The 12,412-nt window shown below is 39.3% G+C and overlaps 1 protein-coding gene across 1 annotated transcript; it reads right to left on the reverse strand.

Annotated features, from left to right (window-relative positions):
• Window positions 1-713: 713 nt before the first annotated feature.
• On the reverse strand, window positions 714-8,580 carry LOC148108300 (tripartite motif-containing protein 77-like). The gene is made up of 6 exons (XM_087870997.1): window positions 8,170-8,580; window positions 7,394-7,489; window positions 4,476-4,706; window positions 3,747-3,769; window positions 2,931-3,028; window positions 714-1,433 (listed from the first exon to the last, which is right to left on the reverse strand). Exons 1-6 carry the CDS (start codon window positions 8,578-8,580, stop codon window positions 940-942), a joined length of 1,353 nt encoding a protein of 450 aa, XP_087727123.1. The 3' UTR covers window positions 714-939.
• Between the last annotated feature and the right edge of the window lie 3,832 nt (window positions 8,581-12,412).

Consider the following 12,412-nt stretch of genomic DNA (forward strand, 5'->3'; position numbering starts at 1 on the left):
TTTCAGTATCCAAGCACCAAGATCTTATCATCTGTAACCACTATCACTCTGGTAAAATTTGACAGGACTACTGTGCTCATTACTGAGAATACTTACAGCAACACCAATGAGTCAAATTATGCACTATGTATATTTTTCTTTTCAGTTAAAAGGAATTTCTGACCTGTGAATCTGAACATTAACATAATTCATTTCTCTACTCAATAATATTTCCCAGCACTTCCTATCCTACTGTGTCTGCATCATCATAACTTTTTGGTTCTGGAGTCTTTGCTTTTAATATTTTTTATGCATTCCTTTATTTATTTATCCAACTATTTTGCTGTATCTCTCGTGTCCCCAGGCCGCTGACTCATTCTAGGAGTGTGCTACGATGAAGGCTGAAATTGGCCATCCATCTTGTGATTTGCAAACTAGAAAAGAGCTGAATTCTGTTGTGAGTTTTACAAAGGGAAGGGAATAAGCTGTTCTTGAGGTCTTGTTACAATGCGACCTAATCTAATCCAGTAGAGGGAGAGCTGTTGGAGGAGGGACTTAGCCAGATAAATGGAGGAAGAAGATTATTCCATAGTGACACTGGGTTTTTGATGAGAACTGTCTGGAAGGAGAATTCTCTGTGCTTTGCATTCATCCATTTAGCTAGCTTCCACACCCATGCATTCTTTCACCTCTAGGAAGCTCAGATAGCAAATGAAAAGAGCACATATCCCACACAATATAGATTACTTTTATTTAAATAAGATAGAAAAGACAAATGTGCATCCTTCACATTGTCACCACTTTAAAAAAAAACAATATAAATATATCTCCTGAAGGCAAGGTGAAGTTCAAGTCCATGAGGTATAAATGATTTTTCCCATTCAAGAAGTCACCAGGATAGGACCCTCCCCAACTATTAAAATTCCCAAGACCTTGGTCAGGTTTGTGAGCTGTTCCTGATCATTTGGGTCCATGGCAAATGAAGGGTCTGAGAGGGCAAGAAAAGGAGCATGAGAGGAAATTACAAATGAGGGAGCTTTGGGCAACATTAACAAAGCTTACTATACCACATTCATAATCTAGAAACACCCCTATCCAGCCCTGGGGTCTTTGGATATAGTGGCGCAATGGTGGGGAGGCAGAGAAGAGGTGGCAGATGTCGTCCACTTGGATGCACAGAAGTAGAAAGATACCCTCAGAGTTGAGCAGCATATCATTGCGATTTATCCAGGTTTCCTTGCAAAGTCCTATAATCCAGTTATGAGAGTTTCCCACATCTACCTCCCAGTAATGTTTGCCAGAGGTGAAGGTCTGAGCTCCCCACAAAGGCATGTACTGTGGACTTGCTGGACTGTGAGGCATGTCTTGATGGTCGGGACCGCATTGCAAATGTCTCAGGTCTTCAAACAGAGCCACACGATAATTGCTTATGTTATGGTCCAATGTAAGATACACTTCAGCAAAAAGAAAACAACGAAGTCAAAGAACAGAATTTAAAAGTTCTGTCGGACAAGTGCAGTAGCCTTCTGGCAAATGCCAAACAAGCACATCTCTAAAACCAAACAAAACTAGTTTGTTTTGTTTCTTGAGAACACTCCCAACCCACCATGGCCAGTTTCAAGGTACTTACCATTTAGTAATTCCTCATAAAATTCTGGAACACGTAACAGTTAGCTTTCATGACAGAGTCCATACTAACTGCTCCAGAACACTCCTTTATCACAAGTGACTATACAGAGTGTGTCACTGGAAATCCAGAGACATCAGCAAGGGCTTCTTGCCTATTTACAGAGCAAGTAAATGTCTATTCATAGAACTAGATGAAAGGCAATTTTGAGAATACAGAAACATGTAGGATGTCAGCCTCTGGCTTTATTTTCACTAGCTCATTGAAAACTTAGGAGCCTGCTCATACATGTCAAGTAAATACCAATATGGCCCTTCACTTGCTTAAGTCTTCTCATTAATCAACTAGCACAAAATAAGATAAATATAATAACAGTAATAAATATATTACATATCACTTTAAAATATGATATTGTTATTCTTGTTAGTCCTAAATAGTGATCACCTTGCTCAAACATGTGAACAAGCAAAGATAAAATAAACTGAAAATCCATATTTGCCTTCTTTTTTTTCTTAAGAAGTGTTTTCTTCTCTCTGAATTTCTTCTCCTTTTTTTTAAATGATTTTATTTATTTCTTTGACAGAGAGAGACAGCGAGAGAGGGAACAGAAGCAGGGGGAATGGGAGAAGGAGAAGCCGGCTTCCCGCTGAGCAGGGAGCCTGAAGCGGGGCTCGATCCCAGGACCCTGGGATCATGACCTGAGCTGAAGGCAGATGCTTAACAACTGAGCCACCCAGGCGCCGCTCTCTCTGAATTTCTAACTCATACACCATGGAATCCGAATCCAACCTATCCCATCCCAGGTCTGCTTCTCCTGTCTGCCAGGCTCACCACCTACATCTGTCCCTCCACACACAAATCATATGTTCCATTTGTTTTCTGGTTGTACCTATTGTTTATAAATATACTTTTATCCCTTTTTTAAATCTTGTGATGTTTCAAATACAGTCTTTAAATTTTTAAATAAATATTTAAATAACAACTAAGGGTGCATCTAAGAATCTGAACAACCACATATAACCATAGTTAACAACTACAGGTTGAAAGACACTGAATTAATGTGTAGTTTTAATGCCATGTGCTTTCATTGTTTTAAACTCACTGCAAATTATCATAAGAAAATTGTCATATTCAATTGCTTTTGACTGACTTCAGATAGCTTTTACTTGTTAACTAACAATAAAATACGGTTAGTTATAAGGGTATTCATATTTACCCACTTCCCTGTTCTCTGAAAAGACTGATAGAGCAATGAGGAGAAGTCCTCCAGGTGTATCTCCTCCTGGAGGAAATAGTGAGGTCTCACCAGGGTGCCCCTTCTCACCTCGGAAGTTGTTAAGCCTTTCAGACATCCCTGTGATGGTCCATGAGCTCAGCTGAGGGTTCACAGGCTGGGGAATGTGCAGCTGCATTAACTGACTCCTGCAAAGAAGAAGAGCCACTTACTAACATGTCCAGAGGTATCATAAGCAATCCCTTGAAGTTGCTCCATCAGAATCCTCTCAGTTAGGTGCAAATGGTATGAATTCAACTCCACAAATCGAGGAATACTGCAGTTGTTCTTGTATTTTATAATTAGCTACCCTGCTCTTACCACTTCAATCTCAGTAAGATATGTCACTTCACTCACAATTGTATCTCTTTTCTACCTTCGCCTTCCCTAGGGGAGCCACATGGCCGCTCTCTTTTAGTTCTCGAAATCCAATAGGTGCCAAAATTTTGGAACTTGCTGCCTGGTACATATGGAGCCTAAGCTCTCTAGGATGCTTTTTCCTGGGGACTTTCCCTGTCCCCTCTTCCCACCATCCTTCTACCTTCTGCCCCTCTGATCTTATTTGCCTTCCTATAGAAGACCTGGAATAATCCTCAAATAATTAGGATTTTGAAAATTAGAGACAGGAAAAATAATTGTCTTTTGGCAACTTCTGCTTTAAGCCTTGCAGCCAAAACCACATCTTTCCCAACCCCCACTTTTATGAAAGGGTGGTCTATATAAAACCTAGAAGTGTTTAGATAAGACTGCATTTATTTCTAAATGCAGACAGAAAGAAACTTGTCACAAAAAGGTGTGTGTCCATCTCAGCAGAAATAGCCTGACCACTGTCACCATAAACCAACTTGAATAGAGGGGCAAACTTACCTTTTCACGATGTCTCCCAAATCCTGTGAAGACAAAGAGTGGAAGGCTTAGCTTTGAGCTCAAGATACGTTTACTCTAGTTTGAGACTATGAGACTGGACTGGAAAATTCTGTATCTACACTTTTCTTTCTTGGGTAAAACAATTTGCTCTTTTACTTATCCTTATAAAGATGAAACTCGGTCTTACATTTGCATACAGTTGATAAAGTCATGATCATGATAAAATTTAAAACAGAAGATGTTCTTAGAAGAAACAGTTGGCTGTGTTTGTTCTAATCTACGGTGAGATTCACAGAGGTTTCCCCAAAGTTCTTATGAGGATGCATGGGCTCCAAATCTACAATTTCAAAATAGAAAGAATGGATACATCCCACATTTCTGTGTATTGACAAGTCCAGATACAGAATTGAATGATCTATTCATAAGCTGCTCTGTTGCAGTTGGTTAGAAACTGAAATCTTAGTAGAAGAATTGAGAAGGACTTTTTTTCCCCTGGATCTGTTCCATGAAATTTTCTACATAGTTTTCCTTCTGTATAAGGTGAATGTGACCCTGAGCTTCGAGGTTAAAGTGGAGGAGCAAAGCCTGCCATCACGAAGTTAAAGGAGGCAGAATTTTCCTGGAAACAGGAAAATAATGGAGGTCCAAGAAGATACAGACTTCAGTGGACCTAAATGATTTCTGAGCAGGCTGGTATTCAACATCCTGATATCTTTCCTCCGTCCTTACCTGGAACAGGTCCACATCTGTTTTGCAGCACATTTCCTTTAGCTCCTCATACATCTTTCTCAGGAGTTTCCCCATATGACACATTCTAGCTACATTTCTCCAGAGCTGATTAAAAATTATCTTGCCTTCAACTGCCAGGCTCTCTAAATGTTTTTGCTTTTCTTCGTGGAGATACTGGTATACCTTGGGATATTCAGCCCTGATCATCATCATCCGTAGATTTACAAAACCCTGAAATGACATTGGTTTAATTAGGTCGTATATCTGGATGGTTTTATTCTTCTTTCATTATCTTTGGTCTGTGTGCTATGTACAGTGTTCTTATCTTAGTCTGTTTGGACTGCTTTAACAAAAACGCCATAGACCGGGTAGGAAATAAACATAGAAAGTAATTTCTCACCATTCTATATGCTGGGAAGTCTACGATTGGTGCTGGCAGGTGTGGTGTCTGGTGAGAGCCCACTTCCTACATAGCCATCTTTTCATTGTATCCTCAAATGGCAGATGGAGCAAGGGACATTTCCAGGATCTCTTTTAGAAGGACACTCGCCCCATTCCTGAGGACTCTGGCTTCATGACCTAATCACCACTCAAAGCCCCCACTCCTATTAACATCACCTTGGGGGCTAGAATTTGAACATACAAATTATGGTCTGGAGCAAATACTCAGATCATAGAAGTGCTTCCAGCTACTTACCCTCAGACTTCCACATTTTCATGTAAAATAGAAATTTAAGATCAATTTTTTATTGTTCCATATAATTCATAATATCAAAATCATAATCCCTTTTTTTCAGTGCTCATACTCATAAACTGACTATCTGCTCTCAGCAAAAAGCAACAATTGACTTCCTCAGGCAAACAGAGGACATCACACACGATCTTTCTAAATTACTTTCATTTCCAAAACACTCTTGTTTCACCAGAGCCTGGCTCTGCCTGCCTCAGGACCACACCTACCTCCTCTTGACTGGTCCACCCTGTCTTGTCTCCTTAGAGACATTATCATCTAGATTACAACCCTACATACTTGTTCTTGCCTCTCCTCTGTCTCCTACATCTCCGTGTCTCTGTCCCCCTTGTTCTGTGGGTCTGTCTCCAGTTCACTCATTCAGCCACTTTTTCTCACTCTCTCGCCTTCTTTTCACACAGCCTTTAAACATATGCAGAGTTACCAAATTATTTTGGAAATACCAACACTAAACATCCTTGTTAAAATTATTTTTATCTATCTTCTATGCTAGCACTTTTATTGCCATAAAAGCCAGACTTATTGACCAAATGTGATCAAACTCACTGTACCCATGGGTGAAATTTTCAGTTATTCATCCAAGCAATGACTCCTTGCTTCTGTTCCCCACTCTTTCCTGAACTACACATTCCAACATGCCAAGGGCCGATTTTTACTAAATCCAAATGATATGATTCATCCTTATACTACTGCACCCTCTTTCCACATTTGACATTATTTCCTACTCATTTCTGTTACTAATCCTTTCTGTCTCCTGCTCCAGAAAGCTGTGTTCTCAGAGAGGTGCTCATCCCCCATCTCCCCCACCCCTGACCAGCTCCTTCAGATCTCTGCCCAGATATAACCTTGGCCATGAGTCTTCCATCACCAGCATACGTTCCCCAAGCCTGCACTCTTTATATCCATTTTCTGCTTTCATTTTACCCAAGCACTTCATAAATGTGATATATCATAAATTTTACTTCTTAAATATCTGGATCAAGTTCTTTTACTGATTATAAACTCCTGGGGTCAGTGATTTGTTTCTCTTTTTACCCATTCCTGCATCTTTTTGTTGGCCTAGAACAGTGAGCAGCACATCACAGGTCCTCATATGAATGAATGATTCATTAGAAATCCACCCTAGGGGTTCTTGGGTGGCTCAGTCAGTTGAGTGTGGGACTCTTGATTTTGGCTCAGGTCATGATCTCAGAGTTATGAGATCAAGCCCTGTCTCAGGCTGTGTGCTCAGCATGAAGTCTGCTTGAGATTCTCTCTCTCCCTCTGCCCTTCCCTACCACTCCCCAACCCTGCCCCCGTGCTCTCTCTCTCTCTAAAATAAATAAATCTTTAAAAAAATAAAAGAAATCCATCCTAAATGATCAACATAATGTTCTTCTTCCCCTTTGGCATTTTCATAGCATCATGCACAGATAACTGTTTAATGACTTTTTATTCTCTAATATTATCTTTTTATATGTCTCCTTCAGTATTGCTCCAGTTCTTTGAAAAGAAAGGTGTAGTTTTCATCTTCAGATTCAGGTTTTCAGTTCCTCTTCATGAATCAACAAATGACACAATCCAAAATCCATAGCTAGGCATTTGTATTCTTGACCTGGGCATAATGACATTTCTAGCCACACCTCTAATCACCATCTGCCTCGTACCCCATGCACTAATCAGTAGGAGCAGCGAGCAGGTCTTGAACAATTTCATGGGTTGTCTGGTTTGTCTCATCTTTACTTTTCTTGTCCCTCAGATCTCTCTGCCATCAATACCCAGGAAATTACAAATTCTACTAACATACAAGCATCACATTCAGTTTTACTTGTTTGAGAAGCTTTTCTTAACATTCAAAGTTTGCTAAGTTCCTACAGAACTCTGTATTTACCTCCATCCCCGTGATCACTGCATTCTGTCATGGGATAGTGCAGTTTCTTATCCCTGATGATGTATTAGTGGTAGATATTGCTTTATCCAGAAAAATCAGGAAAAGTCTTTTAGTTACATGATGGGCTCAGTGTGAAATCCTGCACTGAAGGTGATGTTTTCCTGTAGAGAAACATATGTAGCTCTTTTTCTGTTACCTGCTCAGGGTACATTATGATTTAATTTAAATTCTTCCACTGTCAGTTACCATGGTATCTGCCCCAAGATGGCTCCAAGGGAAACAGGGCCTACCGCTTACCTGCCATACTCTAAATAAGTTGTACTCTTTGTTTAGATTTTTCTGATTTCTCTGTCTGCTTTTCCAAATAGACTTCATTTGCATCAGAAGTTTCTCCTGTAAAAGAACTACAAATTTGAGCACTAGAAAACCAAATACAGCATATTTCAGATACCCTGAAAAGTGATAAGGGGATAGACATGAGAAAAATAAAAAGTAAAGAAAGCAGATACGTCAATGGTTTTTCCTGGGAACACTAATAGTCAACTCTGGGAGATTGACCCAAAATGGAGTTCCTAAATTTGGAAAATGCAATCGATTATCTGAGGAATCTAGTACTTACATTACATGTAACATGGACAATTTTCAGAAGTGAATCTTGATTCATATATAATTTTGAAATGATGGCCTTCACTTTTTCTATGGCATGATTAGAATACATTGTTTCTAAATCTGCTATGACTAGAAGATGCTCATTGTCATCATGGTAGAAGTAGCCAATGACTGTCCCTGCCTCTAGAGATTACCCACCCTGTTAGTTACACTGAAATACTGACACCCTCCTCAACTCATCATCATTCCTCTCCCTCAGCCCAAAAGAATTTAAACTTTAGGGGAGCAAAGATGTTTGTCTAGTTTCTTCAGTGTTGTATCCCTAGTTTTCAGAACAGTGCCTTGGCACATGGTATTCTGAAATTCTATTTGCTTGAAGCATAAGAGAAGAAAAATAAAAATCAACTTTACTCATTGCCTGATAAGACACAGAGTCTTCCACATTTCACAGTGGCAGTACTTACCCTGCACTGCTCAGCAGCCTGCAATATTGGTGAGTGTCTGTGAGTGGCATGCCTTTGGGAATTGGAGCAGTGCAAACACAGCGGGCTCTTGTCACTTGGACAGAAGAGGTCCTTTACTACTAGGTGTATCCTACAGACTCGCTTGGCAGAGTTTGGTAACTGGCAGGCAACTGATTCTTTGGAAGCATGAACTTGTTTCACAGCAAAAATAATGCTTTCGAAGTCTATTTGTGGAGATACTGCCCTGCACACAGGGCAGCGAGTAGGATGCTGAGCATCGTCCCACAAGAGGCAGAGACAAGGAGTGCAAAAGTTGTGCCCACAGCTAAGGGTGAGAAGGTCTGTGAAATAGTCCTTGCAGATGTAGCAGATAAGCTCACTGGGGACATTCTGCACAAAAGTAGAATCCATGTTTCTGAGGAAATAAAAGGAAAAGGAAAGTGAATTGAGTTAAGCCATCTCTCATTAATACACACATGCACAATAGTAGCATAGGTGGTGCTGGGAATAAGATGGTGAGGCAGAAGGAGAGTCCTCCAGACTGATAGCCTGGCATGGTTGTATTCCAGCCATGCCCTGTAGCCCTGCTTCTCAGTTCCCATTAGAAATTCAGGATTTGTCAACCATGTTGTCTTTTCTACATCAGAGGTTCTGGCTCACCCCTAGCCATAAGCAGGGGGCCGTATTTGATCCAAAATTATCACAGCTTTCCTTTCTTTTCCTCTCTCTGATTGGCTAGCATAAGGTATGTTCTCCAATTCTGACCAGTGGAATAAGAAACAAAGACTCCTAGGAGAGTCTATAAAAATATTTCTTGCTGTAGAAGAAAGATGGAAGAGAAATCTGTTTTGTGTTTGTTGTTGTTGTTGTTGTTGTTATTTCTGGACATTACTTGGATACAGTGCCCATTTGCATAGCTATTTTATGATCTCAAAGCCTCAGGATAGTAGCCAATACTCTGAGGCTAACAAGGGGATGGGAAAAACCTTCTAGATTTGCAAGAATGCCACTAAACATGACTTACCTTTCCTGGAGAGACCTAAAAGAAAAGGTAGAAAATAACCACTTTAAAAGACACCGTCACACTAACTGAATCAAGCAATAATCATCAATAGATGCTAAAATAACTAAGATAAAAACTTTTGGGAAGAGAGTATTCATATACCAACAAAGTTGTACCCCACATACTGGTTCCTAAATGTGAAAGAGAAAAAAGTACCTTTACAAGGCAATTATTTGGCTGACACATTAACCAAGTAACCAAACTGTGGCCATGGATCTCATACATTCATAGATGTAGACCACTTAAGGACAAAACAGCACATCTGTAGCATCCCTCCCAGAAACATTTAATTGGCAAGTAAACATGAAGGAATGTTAGACAAATACATTTAGGAGATATTATGTGAAACAATAATCCTGGGCTATTCAGATAATCCTAGCTTCTTAGGAGAAAATGGTTTGAAATGATTATACATGATAGGTGAGTAAAGTATGAAAATTCACCAGAATGGGCCATCCTTGACCCACCCCCAGACTGAAAAAAATTAACAGCCAATAAGGATATTTGGGGGATATGTAGGGACATGATAAAGATAATGGGGTCTTCCCATTTCAGTTCAGAAATGTGGAAAGCTGGAAAGATTGTTGCTGCCCCCCTACTGCAAGAAAAATGCTAGACAAACTAAACATTAATGACGTGTGTTGAAACCATTAGAGAATTGAGGTAGCAAGTCAAACAACTAAGATAGATTCTGCATAGAGGCAGGTACACTTTACAGAGGAAAAAGGACCTGTGCATGTTTATCTAGAGCAGATTCTACTACACGCCATGTATGTTGGTATGAAGATAAAGTCGTTTTAATTAGCCACTAAAAAACCAAACGTGACCGAAAATAAGTGTGCAAAGGCACCTTAGGATCATAGATGTAGAAGGCAATACAGATGGAGAGATGAAAGAGATAGAGTCTCTTTGGAAAGCGGCACAAAGAGAGGATCCAGAGCCAATATCTTTAAAATAGTGCTTCTCAACTGAGGGCTACCCAGAGTCAACCAGGGAAATTTGGTACTCTAAATATAGAGACAATTTTGGTTGTCACAATTTGAGGGATATTATTGGCATCTAGTGGGTAGAGGCCAGAGTTGCCTTTAAATAGCCCACAGTGAGGAGTGCAAGAAAGAATTTACAACAAAAAGTTATCAAGCCCAACTTGCTAACTGTGTGAGGTAGAGAAAACCTCTAGCAGAGGTATTGGAAGTCTCTGGAACCCATAACATTAACATACTCTAACTTTGGTAACCAGAGCAATAAGAAACCCATGTCAAATCCTGACTGGATTAACACAAATCCCCATAGTAAAGGCCTAACAGAAGAAAGTGTGTGCTTACCAAGAAACATGAAAAGGACAGTTAGTATCTACTTATCATAGTGCAGTATCTATTGTCATATAAAATGTCAGGGAGTCAACAAAAAACGATAAGGCATATCAAAAGGCATTAAAAAAAAAAACCAACCCGAACTGACAAAGTACTCATCACAGCCAGACTTAGAAACAAAACAAATGTTAGAGCTTTCAGACAAGGACTTTAGAATAGCTGTGATTAGTATATTAAAGGCTTTGATAAAAAATGTCAAAAACATGCAAGATACATGTGTCATTTCAGGAGAGATGAAAACTGTAGGACAGACCCAGATAACTAGAAACAGAGTCTACAGAAAATGTCATTGTTGGGCTTCATAGTACATGTGATACAGCCAAGGAAAGTCAGTGACCACAAAAACAGGTCAATACAAAACACGCAATCCAAACACAAAGAGGACAAAGAGTGGAAAATAAAAACAGAATAGAGCATCAAAGAGCGATAAGGCAACATTAAATGATATGACATAAGCATAATTGGATTCCCAGAAAGAAAACAAAGAGAACAGGGCAGAGGAAACATCTGAAGAAATAATTTTAGAAAGTTCTCTGAAATTAGTGATATATACCAAAAGGGGATTCATGATGTTCAGAAAATATCAAACAGAAAAAAAATACAAAACAAACAAATGAACCAACAAAACCCCCAACACCTTGGCAAGTCATATTCAAACTGAATGAAAACAATAACAAGGAGACAGTCTTGAAGGCAGCCACAGTAATTGGGGAGGGGGGAGATTATAGACAGAGGAATAAAGATAAGAATTATACCAATAACCTTGCCAGAAACTGTGCAACCAGGAAGACAATGGATGATATTTTTAAAGCGTTGAAAAAAAAAAAAAACAACTGTCAAGCCACAATTCTATATCCACTGAAAACATCCTTCAAAGGTAGGAGATATTTTAATTTTCTAAAGGAAGAAAAACTAAGGGAATCGGTATCAGTCCATCAAAATGTACAAAAAATACATGCACAAAGTTGTACAAACTTCTTCAGAGAAAAGAATGTCATGCTGGGTGGAAACTTGAATCTACAGAAAGAAATGAAGGACACTAGAAATGAAATAAATAAGACGAAATGTGAGGTATTATAATATTTTCTTTAATAATAACTATTTAAAGCAAAGATAGTCACAATGTACTATGTGTTTATGACATATGTAAAAGTGAAATGACAACAACGACCCCAGACATAGGAAAGAGGAATTAGGACTATGATCAGGTTTTGATATCACATGTAAAGAGGCATAGAATTACTGAAGGTGGACAAAATTACATAAGGAAGTCTACAGGAATGCCTTGGAGATATTGCAGGTTAGGATCTGAACAACTGCCATAAAACCAATATTGCAATAAAGTGAGTCAAATGAATTTTTTGGTTCCCTCACAGCTATAAAAGTTAGATTTACTTTCTACTGTAGTCTTCTAAGTGTGCGATAGCTTTATGTCTAAAAAAATTTGTATATTTTAATAAAAGATTATTTCATTGCTGAAAAATGCTAACCATCATCTAAGCTTTCAGCAAGTCATAATCTGTCATCACAGAGCACCATAACAAATATAATAGTAATGGTAAAGTTAGAAACACTGTGAGACTGATGGTCCCCTGAATTGAGATGGATATCTAGCAGACCATCCTAAACACCCACAAAATCAGCCTGAGACATAGGAAGATACATGTGGATCTCTACAAACAAACATCTCCGGCACTTGGTATTGAGGTATGAAGCAGGGAGCTGTGAATCTGCGCAGATATTGGAAGATAAACAGAAGGGGGAGGGTACCGGGAAGCAGTAGCCTCGGGTACCGGGAAGCAGTAGC

The sequence above is a fragment of the Ursus americanus genome, chromosome 21 (genome assembly GCF_024610735.1).
Source record: "Ursus americanus isolate L20-20 chromosome 21, mUrsAme1.1.p, whole genome shotgun sequence".
NCBI classification, from domain to species: Eukaryota; Metazoa; Chordata; class Mammalia; order Carnivora; family Ursidae; genus Ursus; species Ursus americanus.

Coding starts and splice junctions, on each gene's coding strand:
- LOC148108300 (XM_087870997.1), bottom strand. CDS start 8,580: ATGGATTCTACTTTTGTGCAGAATGTCCCCAGTGAGCTTATCTGCTAC. Junction 3,770..4,475: donor CAGATGTGGACCTGTTCCAG/GTAAGGACGGAG, acceptor TTGTCTTCACAG/GATTTGGGAGACATCGTGAA. Junction 1,434..2,930: donor AAGGCTTAACAACTTCCGAG/GTGAGAAGGGGC, acceptor TTTTTGCTGAAG/TGTATCTTACATTGGACCAT.